Source organism: Pelobates fuscus, chromosome 6, assembly GCF_036172605.1.
Source record: "Pelobates fuscus isolate aPelFus1 chromosome 6, aPelFus1.pri, whole genome shotgun sequence".
Classification (NCBI taxonomy): Eukaryota; Metazoa; Chordata; class Amphibia; order Anura; family Pelobatidae; genus Pelobates; species Pelobates fuscus.
This window is the reverse complement of record NC_086322.1, coordinates 251,337,722-251,350,677: the sequence shown is the minus strand read 5'-3', so window position 1 is coordinate 251,350,677 and position 12,956 is coordinate 251,337,722. Positions and strand designations below refer to the sequence as shown.

At 37.8% G+C, this 12,956-nt stretch overlaps 1 protein-coding gene across 1 annotated transcript in view; it reads right to left on the bottom strand.

Moving 5' to 3' along the window:
- The window catches only part of CCR10 (C-C motif chemokine receptor 10), a 44,334-nt gene extending 32,463 nt beyond the window's left edge, over positions 1-11,871 (bottom strand). The window contains exon 1 of the mRNA XM_063425401.1: positions 11,781-11,871. Within this exon, the coding sequence (XP_063281471.1) occupies positions 11,781-11,798 (18 nt within the window). The 5' untranslated portion in view covers positions 11,799-11,871. The remainder of the gene's footprint in view (positions 1-11,780) is intronic.
- Positions 11,872-12,956: the final 1,085 nt, after the last annotated feature.

Genomic DNA, 12,956 nt, shown 5'->3' with positions numbered 1-12,956 from the left:
GTGCGGTTTCCTTTTTCTTTTTGTTCACTATTGTTTTTTGTTGTTGTTTTTTTCCACACTGAAAGACTTTCTCTTGTTTTTCTAAGTAAAGCATGACTGGACATAGGCAATTGACAACCCACTCATCGTTTGGCATCAAAAAACAAGTAAATAGCAGTATTAGAGGCATAATTTGTCAAGCGTTCTGTGTCAATATTACTGCCAGAATGACCTGCTGTGTCACTGAGAGTATTTTTAAAGGATGCTGTACATCGGTAGGACAGAGAATCAATGCCTAGTATTACATAGGGTGCAGGGCTGGAGATGCACAGTGGAAGTGGTTAGAAAATGATGCTGTGGATCAAAATGTATGCAGGAATGGCACAGAATCCGATTTTACAGACGAATAACTCCTGGATAACTCAGGAGTCCTGACACTCACACATCCAGTCTGTAGCATGATTGACCATCATTATGGGAAAGAAAACTGTGTCCTATCATCAGCTTCTGCTAACTTCAACTGTGGAGGTAGCTAGCACCCGAAGACACAGCAAGACACATCAAAATCACTACAATGAAAGGTATTTGAAAAAAAGGGAGAGAAAAAGTAATTTAATTTTTAAAAGGGGGTGTTTTAAAAAAAATTAAAGGAAAAAGTAAGTGGGCACCCTTTAATTTTTTGAAAACTTCATTTTTTTCCAAATTAAATGACTCCTGATGCTATAGACTGTATGTGCTGGAAAAGTGGGTAGTCCTCTCCAGAAGGATATTGATACTTTAGAGAGAGCTCAGAGCAGGGCTACTAAACTGGTTCATGGATTACAGGATAAAACTGACAAGGACAGGTTAAATGATTTTAACATGTATAGCTTGGAGGAAAGACGAGACAGGGGGGATATGACAGAAACATTTAAATACAGAAAGGGAATCCACACAGTAAATGAGGAGACTATATTTAAAAGAAGAAAAACTACCACAACAAGAGAACATAGTCTTAAATTAGAGGGGCAAAGGTTTAAAAATATCAGGAAGTATTACTTTACTGAGAGGGTAGAGGATACATGGAATAGCCTTCCAGCTGAAATGGTAGAGGTTAACACAGTAAAGGCGTTTAAGCATGTGTGGGATAGGCATAAGGCTATCCTAACCATAAGATAAGGCCAGGGACTAATGAAAGTATTTAGAAAATTGGGCAGACTAGGTGGGGTGAATGGTTCTTATCTGCCGTCACATTCTGTTTAATTGCTGAAATATACATATTGTGGGTGAAGTAAGTAAAATAAAAATAAATAGAAGATACATATCGGCTGTGAAGAAAATAGACTTAGTTCGGTATTTTCTTCTGTGTTCGTGCTTTTCTGCAACATTTAGTTAATTTTTGATTTATTGGTTCGGCAGTTAAAACTACCGAACACCGACCACCCTCCTGGCTCATTAACTTCAAAAGAACAGTCTGTTAAGCGCTCTCTGGGCGGCCGCTGTTCGTATAGCCGAATGCAACGTGGAACAGAAAACGGCGGCCATCTTGTTTGCACGAAAGGAGGCAGAGGGACTTGGTCGTCGAGTGTCTGGAACTAAAATCGGACACTCGACCTCCTGAACCACCGCTGAAACTACCGAACGCCTGCTTCCTTTAGTTGCCGAACAGCCAGGAGAACGCCATTCGGTAGTTTGGTTCATACGAAAAAGGGGAGCTATCGCTCCTATGAGCCAGGAAGATCCATTCGGGACTTTATTTGTTTTTGTTCCTTTTACTGAATTGACCGACCGCACACGCTGAATTCGTGGAACTGTTTTGGGTGTGGTCGGTAACTTATGACTTTCATACTTTTTGAGAACCCCTGAACCGATCTGGGTGAAATTTGGATATGTTGGTCCCCCAAAATAATTTGTGGGGATACCTTGTGTGGAAAGGGGTGTTCTAATTTTTGGGAAAATTGTGCCCTCTGCCTGGAGATAATTGAGTTATTCCTTAACTTATCTCAATATCTCCCAGGCAGAGAGAGGGCGAGGGTTACTGTAAATCTGTATGTTGATTGGTTATTGTCTTTGTTTACTGTGGGAGGTCCTCTTGCAGGAGGATTTTCATAACAGCTAGTGTGGCCTCAATAAAAATCATTCCTGTTACACCCTTCATGAAGTCTAGGCTCATGCTTGGGGAATATTCTACTTGCTGGGGAGAAACGTCTTGGAAGCTGCATTCATCTACACTATTCCTCTATCTCCTAACTGCAGTTATAATCACTTACGCTCAGCTATTGGGAAAGGAATAGAAGACCGCAGTACTATAACCACTGCAGGTCTTAACATTGGCATTAAAATGATGCATTTTTACATACAATTTTGGTAGAGTGTCAGAAAACCAGACCGTGCATTAAAGGGACATTACGGCCAGCATTACAACTTCATATTAATGTAAAATGTTTAATCTGTAATTCAGTACTTTAGTGCTATTACTGCTTTATCATGTACTGACAGGTTTTAGTTAGAGAGGACAACGATCTCCGTATTGTCTGTGCAGTGCAGGGCCAGGCTGAGACGTAAAGGGACACTATAGTCACCAGTACAACTACACCTTTTTGTACTCGTTCTGGTTAGTATAATCATTCCCTGCAGGCTTTTTGCAGTAAACACTGCTTTTACAGAGAAAATGCAGTATTTACATTACAGCCTAAGGATACCTCCACTTGCCTCAGATAGCTGCTAGAGGTGCTTCTTGGGTCAGTGCTGCACAGTGTGCCTGACATTCAGTGTCTCCTCCCACTGCATTGAAACACTGCATTTTCCACATGGAGATGCATTGATTCAATGCATTTCTATGAGGAGATGCTGATTGGCCAGGGCTGTGTTTGGCTTTTGCTGGCTTTGCCCCTGATCTGCCTCCTTGACAGTCTCAGCCAATTCAATGTTTTCCTATGTGAAAGCATTGTTATTGGCTCAGACCACCACTTCTGATGATGTCAGCCAAGCAGGCAGATAGTCAATGTTTCAGTCCCATTACCTTGTCATATTAAGGAAAGCTTGGTAATGGGATTGAATTGTAACTGCTGCACAGCTGTAAACAATAAAGCTGTTTTGTTTATATTGAAGTCCACTATTTACTTTGGATTTTGTCTTTAATGTGGATCCTCCCTAGCCAATGCTTCTAGCGCTGGCTAGGACATTCAGAAGCATGCATGCTGCCAATGAAGTCAGCGTTTTGGAGTCATGGTGGAGGTTTGTTGTGCTCGGGGAAGTTTTCCCAAGCAGAGCAAATAAAAGCAGACTCAGTGCGAGTGGACAGGTCGTAGGTGGTACAGAAGCGTAACTCCCACAAAGCTGTGGACAAGGCGGCACTGCAGTGAGATGAGATTACAGCTATATCTAAGTATTTTACAATGAATGCATATTACATCTGTCAGTCTGTCAATCTGTCTCTCTACACACATTGAAACTCTTACTGGCATATTGCACACCCTCACTGACATGCAAACAATGTCACTTACACACACATTCAGTCACTGACACACTCACATATACACACATTATACACTCATTATAATCAAATTCCCAAGCACACTGATAAAGCAGACTTTATTGTAAAAACATTTAGGATCTGCTATAGAGCTTTTATCAAGTTCTATGGCAGGCTCTATGGCAGAGCTGGGACACTGCTCCAGTAAAGTCTGCTTAATGTTTAGGCTCTGCTATAGATAACTTGATTAAGGCTCTATAGCAGAACCTATACGTTGTTACAATAAAGTCTGCTTGCTTCACTTTATCCGTGTGCTCGGGTATTTCATTATATCCACTGCCTGGCTGCACCTGGTTACTTTATCCATTTTGGCATGTGTGATCTCTGCTGGATTACAAAATGATACATGCTCGTTGGCACACACACTCAGTATCACTTACACAAACACTCAACTTCTAACACACACTCATCAGCACATACATTGTCACCTACACACTCTCACTAGCACACATACACTAGCACACACACACACAATTTCAATTGTACAGGGTGTGTGAGGGAGCAATAGATCCAAGCCCTGTGATGCACAGGCTTCTTTCTGCTCCAGTAGAAGAATTACTAGTTAAAGGACCACTATAGTGCCAGGAAATCAAACTCCCTTTCCTGGATCTTTTCCTGGCTCTTTAAGTCACCCCCCTACCCTCGGGGCCCCACTCCCGCCAGGCAGAAGGAGGAGGAGGGCTTATCTTTCTCCAGCGCCGGGCTCCCTCTGTGCTGGAGACTCTACTCCCTCTTCCAACGTCATACGCCGAATGCGCATGCACGTCAAGAGCTTCGTGCGCATTCAATCAATCCATAGGAAAGCATTTCTCAATGGTTTCCTATGAACATCAGCGTCTTCTCACTGTAATTTTCACAGTGAGAAGCGCGGAAGCACCTCTAGCTGCTGTCAATAAAACAGCCACTAGAGGCTGGGTTAACTCTATTGTGAACATAGCAGTTTCTCTGAAACTGCTATGTTTACAGCTGCAGGGTTAACCCTAGATGGACCTGGCACCCAGACCACTTCATTGAGTTGAAGTGGTCTGTGTGCTTATAGTGGTCTTTTAACAAGCAACAAGCTTTGGTTGATGTTTGCTCAGGCACTAGATTTACACGAGAGTAACCCTGCACACCGAACAGCTGACACTCGGTGGCAGAGATTCTCAGCATAATTTATAGTGAGATGTGGGTAGCTGAGTTGGAGATTAGCATTAGAAATCTCAAGTTCACTGGTTAGATGTGCAGCGTTTAAATTAAGTGTGAATTGTCACTGAACTTGTTGAGTTACTGTGGCTGAACACCTGTGTTCATTCACAGTCCATTGACTTGGTCAGTGATGTCACCAGACATTACTCTAATGAAAGCGAAAAGCCTTGTAAAAGATGAAAGACAGACCCGAAAGATTGAAAAAAACAAACAAAAAAAACGTAGTTTAATCACCCAGCAAGAACCCTCAGCATGATGAGTATTGGGCTCTGCGTGGATTCCTGTATAGATCAATGTATACGATTAGGCATAGATTACACTCTAACTCATATGATATCATAATTCTATTATATGTTTACGTTTTCTTTTTTTGAATCTTTATTTTTTTATTTTAGATTTTAGTTCTTTTCAATCATTTTAAACAATAACAAATTACAGTATCTGTATATTCCTTAGTCAATATTCAATCCATATAAAATTATACTTTTAGAGAAAAAAAAGAGGAAAATACAGACCTCCTTTTAAAGTAGTATTTGACATTAAGAAATTTAGTAATACATACAGGTTTACAATATAACACAAAACAATATAGCAGCGAAGTAGGAAAAGAAAGGAAAAAAAAACCCAGAAAAATACCCTCAGCTCCATTTTAATCTGAAACTCGAGTTGATTTTTAACTTTCTTCCAGGGGATTTCTGAATCTTTTTTCCACCATCTCGCAATTACTATTTTAACAGCTAAAAAGAGATGTATAAGAGTTGCTTTTAATTCCTGCGTCATACATGGCCAATTCAAATGTAACAAGACTACCTCTGGGGAAATTATCAACTCGAGTTTTAGACTATTGGATATGAAGTGCTGTATTTTCAACCACAGATTTTTTTAATTTGTGACAGTCCCACCAAATATGTCTAAAATTTCCTCTAGTACTGTTACACCTCCAGCAGATAGGGTTAGTTAAAGGATATATTTTGTTCAAATTCGCTGGTACGAAGTACCACCTATTTAAAACTTTAAAGTGTGTTTCTAGCAGATTTAATGAGTGTATGTTCTTCTTAACATCCATCATTGAAGAGCCCCATTGTTTCATGCTGATATCAATATTTAAGTCTTTTTTTCCATGCCTGTATAGCTGTAGGATTTGTATCCTTAACCATTGATTTAGTTAGTATTAGAGCTTTAGAGAGTGGTTTATTGATTTTTTTTTTAGGTGAATAATAAATCAGTCAAATTGCTCAAATTAGATTTTGGTATTATGAGGTGTGTGTTCATATAGCTTTTAAGTCTTAAAAAATTAAACACCTCTCTGGATGGAAGATTATATGCGCATGTTATTTGAGCAAATGTTTTGATTGATCCTTCTGTCAATAAATGATCTAGACTTATTATCCCTGATTTTTTCCAATTATTCAGATTTAAATCTTCTACGTGATTTTCTACAGTATTTAACTCTAAATAGCTCGGAACTTTTTTTTTCTATGTTCAATGCTTTTTTAATTTTAGACCAATTTTCCAATAATTGGGTCAGAATAGTATTGGGATACTCTTTTTTTTTTTTTTTTTTAGCGTTTTATTTATGTTCCAAATTAAACAATCTAAGCTAGGGACATCTCCTGCCTTCATTTCCATTTTATACCATCCTTCATCTTTGTTTTCTTCAATTTGCATTCTATAAATATGCAGAATAGTAGCTGCTTTAAAATTATTCATTATAAATGGGTAAGCGAGTCCGCCCTTATGTCGTTTTTGCACTAATATTGATTGTTTTAGTCTTGGCTTCTTACCTTTCCAAATGTATTGAGTAAAACTTCTTTGTATTAATTGGAGCCAATGAATTGGAATGTGGAGGGGTAACATTTGAAACATGTAATTCCACTTTGGTATGACATATGAGTTAATGACATTTATTCGTCCCCAGAAAGTAATTTCTACATTTCTGCGATCTTTTAACCATTTATTGAGCTCCAATAATAATGTGAGAAAATGTATTTCCATAGTCCTATTTATCTCTCTGACTATTTTAATTCCTAAGTAATCCATGCTTTCCTTGACCCAACTAAAATCATATCTGTTTTTAATCTCTTGTTGCGTTTTTTTATTGAGATTGATATCTAGGATCAGGGATTTGTTTGCGTTCAACTTATAGTTTGATATAAAGCTGTATCGGTCTATTTCCTGCATTATATGTTCTAAAGAGCTTTTAGGATTTGTAACAGTGATTAAAATACCGTCGGCATATAGACAAATTTTTTGATCTTCATCCATTATTTTATAGCCATTAATCTTCTTATTATTTCTGATGTTTTCAGCCAATGGTTCAATAGTCAACAAGTAAAGTAATGGCGAAAGGGGGCATCCCTGCCGTGTACCATTTCTAAGTTGGAACCATGGGGCAACAATATTAGGTCCAATGGTATGTGCAACTGGATTTACATATAAGGCCATTATGGCTTTCTTAATACAACCTTCCAGCCCATAATGTGATAAGATGGCTTCTAAATATTTCCAGCTGACTCTGTCGAATGCTTTTTCAGCATCAATCGACAGAGTCAGAACTGGAATATAATTTCTATTTGCATCGTCCAAGATGTTAATGATTTTCCTTATGCTTGTATAAGAATTTCTGCCTGGAACATATCCTATTTGATCTTTGTGAATAATTAATGGGAGAAGTTTTTTTTATTCTGGCGGCCAAGATCGAGGCATATAGCTTAGTGTCTACATCTATTAAAGATATTGGACCAGTCATAAGCTGACGAAACAGAGACAACATAATATATCAGCCCCATATGCTTTTGTAAAAAATATGTATAAATTATGATGAATGCAAATTGCAGCTACTCCTCAGGTATGCCCCAGGGCCTCTCATTATTACGCACACCGTTACCCTCGCCCTCACTTTTGCAGTAAACGTTTAGGAACACCCTGCAATAATACAAACACACCAATCCTAGCCCTAAAATGTATATAATACAATAATGGATACTAAAGGAAAATGTTAGGGTTCTTTAAATCTTAGGGCAGTACTGGAGCATTTGTGGATCTTAAGGCAATATTCAGTCCCTTTTAATTTTACTGATGGGCGAAGGGTGATATAAAATACAGCTGCTGTTTGGGGCACAACTCACAATAACCTCGGGCAGAGTGTGACTGGTAAGAGCTAGGGTCACTTAGAAGCCCCTGCACTGGGTCAGTTATTGTGCATCACAGATAATATTGCACAGGTGTACCTATTATAATATAAAAAATAATAGGTAGAATATATTCTAGATCGGCAGATGTACAGACAGATTCTAGACAGGCAGACATAATGTCAGACAGACAGAATGAAAGGTTGGTAAGGAGATAGATAGGTAGATACATGCTACACAGAAATGACTGCCTCAAAAACAATTTCGTTTTGCACTAGGGTTTGTTTTAACTAAGGGTGTGTCAATTACTTTGCAGCCACATCATCAAAACAAGTAGAGAAGTAGACAAGTAGAGGTGCCTGTAGCAAGTGTGTTAAAAAAAAAATGATACGCTTAGAGTCATGTCTACAAATGCTCGCAGTTTAAGGAATAAGATCCATGAACTTGTGGCAATAATGGCAACTGATAATGTAGATTTAGTCGCTGTTACTGAGACATGGTATAATGAGAAAAATGACTGGGACATAGCAATACCAGGGTATTCTTTATATAGAAAATGCAGAGAAGGCAAGAAAGGGGGATAGGTGGCCCGTATGTGAAGGACAGCATAAAATCTAGTCTAATAAAAGAAGCGAACGTAGAGTCCATTTGGGTTACGATAGAATTTAGTAATCACACAGTAACTCTTGTAGATGTGATTTATGCGTCACCTTTCCTATGGGATAGCCTGCCTACCGCCATCACTCTCCCCTAGTCTTGCATCTTTTAAGAAGTGCCTTAAAACCCATCTCTTTAGGAAAGCTTATGGCCTCCAAGACTAAACCCTACCTCACATACCTGTCTCTTGCCCTCTCCTAAAGGGCAGCCCACCTTATTTGACTGCAAATTCCTGTCCTAATGTGTTTTACACCCCACCTCCTATAGAATGTAAGCTCGATTGAGCAGGGTCCTCTTCAACCTATTGTTCCCGTAAGTTTATTTGTAATTGTCCTATTTATAGTTAAATCCCCTCTCATAATATTGTAAAGCGCTACGGAATCTGTTAAAGCTATATAAATGGCAATAATAATAATAATAATAATTTATAGGCCACCAGGACAAATAGAAGAATTAGATAATCTACTAGTTGAGGAAATAACCAAAATGACAAAAAAATGGGTGAGTTTAATCTTCCTGATGTAAACTGGAAAACCATATAGCTGCTTGTGCCAGGAGCACACATATTCTAAACTCCCTACTGGGATTGTCTCTAAAACAAGTCGTTGAGGAGTCAACTCGTAAAGAGGCCATACTAGATTTAGTATTAACAAATGGAGATTTGGTATGAGATATTACTGTAGGTGAATTTTTAGGATCCAGTGATCATCAGTCAGTGTGGTTTAATATAAAAACAGTGACTGAGTCACACCACACAAAAACAAAAGGCTTTTCTAAAATTAGAATATGTGTAAAGGAGTCATTATCAAACTGGAGCATTTTAAATGGAGTCCAGGAGAAATGGGATTATTTTGCACTTGTTTTTTCTCTTTTTTCCTAACAAGTACATACAAATTGGGAAAAGAAAAGACAAGAAGTCCAAACCTGTTTTATATATTCTGCCTAGTTTTACCTTACCCTGTGAGTGCATCTGAGTTGTCTTTTATGGTGTTCATTTTATTTGCACCATTTGTGGTTCATCCCTGTTTATATTTCCTGACACATCCCTACTTCTCTACCTCCCTGTCAGTATAGAGGTCATTGTTTTTCTTTTGACTGAAGGTGTTTCTGGAAATTAGCAATGCTCCTGACAAAGGTCATTTAAAAAAATGCTCAATACATTAGGCAGCTGTGAAACTCCGTAAATAGCATTAGTTCTTACAGAATACAATTTTTTTCCAAGTACAGTATATTCCATTGAAACTATGTATGTGTGTTATTATTCTTGAGTCACTTCTACCCCCCTATTTAAATAATGTACCCAAGAGTTGTTGTGACCCAGCTGTGCACATACATAAAGTTGATGCTATTGACTATTGCGAAGGTGTCAATTTGAGGATCCCTTTCAACAAGATTTTTCAGATTGTCTCAGAAACTAGTATTTCAAACAAAGTGCAGATTACTTCTACAATGCCTTTTTTATATATAAATACAATGTCAAAATATAACATCAGATCTGTCAACTCCTGTTCATATCTTGGTGCGTGACTAGACCCTGACCTTTAATTTTTACTTCAGAATATACGATCATCAAAATGTTACCTGCATATGTACAGCGCTACGGAATGTGATGGCGCTATATAAATAATAATATAATAATAATAATATGTGAACTCATTATTATAACTACTAAATCAAATGATACAGATCTTGTGTGGACAACAAATGTTACTGCCAGTCATGGTTTATAAGCATGTAGTACAAGCATCTTCAACATCTATAAATTAAACTTTGTGTCAATCACTATGCAGCTTTATCTAGTAGTGTGGTTATATTACTCAAAACCCAAGCATATGATTCACCTTTTTTGCCAAATTTATAACCACATGAATGTAAAGATTCTACGCAACCATAGTGACACGCCACCAAATTTCCTAGAAAATCAAGCCTACTTCCAGGTTTTTGCTCACTACGATACCTACATCTACAGTGGATCTTTAGAAATCACTCACTGATATCCATTGTAATTCTTCGGCCAAATCTCATTAATGAAAAAAGATTTGGGAAAAAGAATCAGACGAACCAAAAGTGTACCGCAAAATAAATGCAAAATAAAAATGTTATGTATATTTTTTAAAGTACACTGATAGGTGCATTTTCCTGTCATTTGGTTTACAGATCAAATAAGGAAAAGTAACTAATATAGAGAAAAAGAGGAGAAGAAAAAAAAAATCTATATTAATTAAATATATAATAAATAGAATTTTTCTTAAATTTTTTTTTTTTACTGCTCTTACTTTGTTTCCCTCAAATGATCACTTCTCACTTAAATCAACATTTGGTGATCGTCCCAAAGTCATCAATCATCTTTCTTCCCAACAATCATCTTTTTCTTCTTTTTTTTTGGGGGGGGGGGGGGGGGGGGATGGAGGTTCCACAAGCAGAATTCAGAATCACAAAAAATAGCGAACGTGCCCCTGGCCAATATGTGTTTCATTTGTTTCACGATTTAGCTACATTTCGGCTTAAAGTTTGTAAATTCGAATGATCACTCGATTGCCGTAAATGTGATGAAACTGCAGTTCATAACTAAAACAAAGTCTAGTGGACACTGGGGTTAATAGTTACAGCAATGTTTAAAACTAAAATGCTAAGACTAACTGCATCATTTCTAAAGATGTTGCTGTTTTATGAATGTTAATGATGTGTTATTTTTACCTGGTCACTAAAAGGAACCAACTCATCAAACCTACATATTGTGACATGTGTACAGCCCAGAACAATGTGACGTAAACAAGTAAGTCAGAGAAAAGACAATTACCTGATTATTCTTCTTGGTGCAAGAAGAGGCAAAGCTTTTGCATTACATGTAATTTATTCCAAAAGCCAACATAGTAAAACCTGACAACATTTCAACACATGTAGTGTCTTTGTTGAAATGTTACCAGGTCTGCTCTAAGCTAAACTCTCTGAATGAGCTCTGACGCTGCATCTTTATTTTCTAAATTAGTAAAGGCTGAAAACCTTGTGTTGCAGGGCTTCCCCTATCAGTTTGCAATTCATATATTTTTCCAAGCTTCAATAATCTGTTTTTAAAATCACCACACCACACATCAAGCATCACACCACACACGTACTATGACACATAACACACAATCATGGTATTCACACACAGACACACCATGCAAAATATTATTAATTTATTTGGATGGCTTAACCTGTTCTGCCTTCCTCTGTTTTATACAAATAGCAATAACAACAATCATATAATATTGTGTGTGTATACACATGCATATACATGAATAAAATAATTGCGTTTTTAAATTTCTTACCGATTGAATTGGATCCATTTTATTTCTTTACAGTAAAATCTCAAACTGTAAATGCTGATTCTCAAGTTCGATGTTCCTCTTTGAATGCTAGTTATGAATGTGTGTTTACACATTTATGCTCCCCTTCAAAAACCACAAGTGATGTCAGAAAGTCTAACAGCAGAGTCATTTGCAAAGTGTTTATCTTTGATCTCTATGGGCTATATTTTTATCATGTGATTTTTAGAATTATGGTACCTATGAACCTTTAGTTTTAAAAAATAATAGAAATATGTCGCATGCACCCATTTATAGGGTCTTAGTATTTGGTAGATACAGATTAATAATGATTTTAATGGAAAATGTATATTACATAGTCCATCTAAGTAGCTAACCACATTTAAAGAAAGATTTCCACCTCCATAACAACTTCGGTAAATTTAAATTGTTTTGTGGGCAAGAGTATCTAGGTGCCGTCTTGCCTTGAGGGATTAAATAGTATTGCAGCTGATTTCACATGCTGCAGTGAATGAGAGGAAGGAAGCCAGGGCTCAACAGTGCTTGGTGCTGGGGAACAACTTCAGGGTAAAAATAAAGTTAAATAAAACTATATATTTTAGTATGTTACACTGCTAGTGGGAGGTATGAACACGCAAAATAGGAAATGCACTCCCATATATTGGAGCCCAGTATACAGCTCTTATTTTATAGTGTGGAGTGGCATAATCCCCACTTAAAGGTTTTGGTGGTGCGGTGTCCTCTCCGTGGTATATATAAAAGTAAAAAACAGCAATATAGTACACACTGTATTGGTGAGATAATGGAACAAATGAAAATTCCCTTACTAGCTCAAGAGCAAAGTAAGGTTTCGCTCATTCCATATGGCTCTGGTGGTACACTCCATACCCAGGAGTATGACGTTCAAGTAGATTTGTGAAGTACCAAGGATAGGCAGGATGGTCCAAGATAGTTAGAGCATAATACTCTTATTGGGGTGCAATCAGGGTTGGTGGAAGGATTTCTGGCTACACATGCCCCTATGCATGTGTCTTTCCCCCACCAGCTTGTCTCTTTCTCCCCCAGCCTCTCTCTATCTCTGGGTCTCCCCCACAGCTCTGCCATGTGTCTCATTCCCCCCAGCCCCTCCATTCCATGTGACTCATTTTCTTCACCAAGTCCCTCCACGTGTCTCATTCT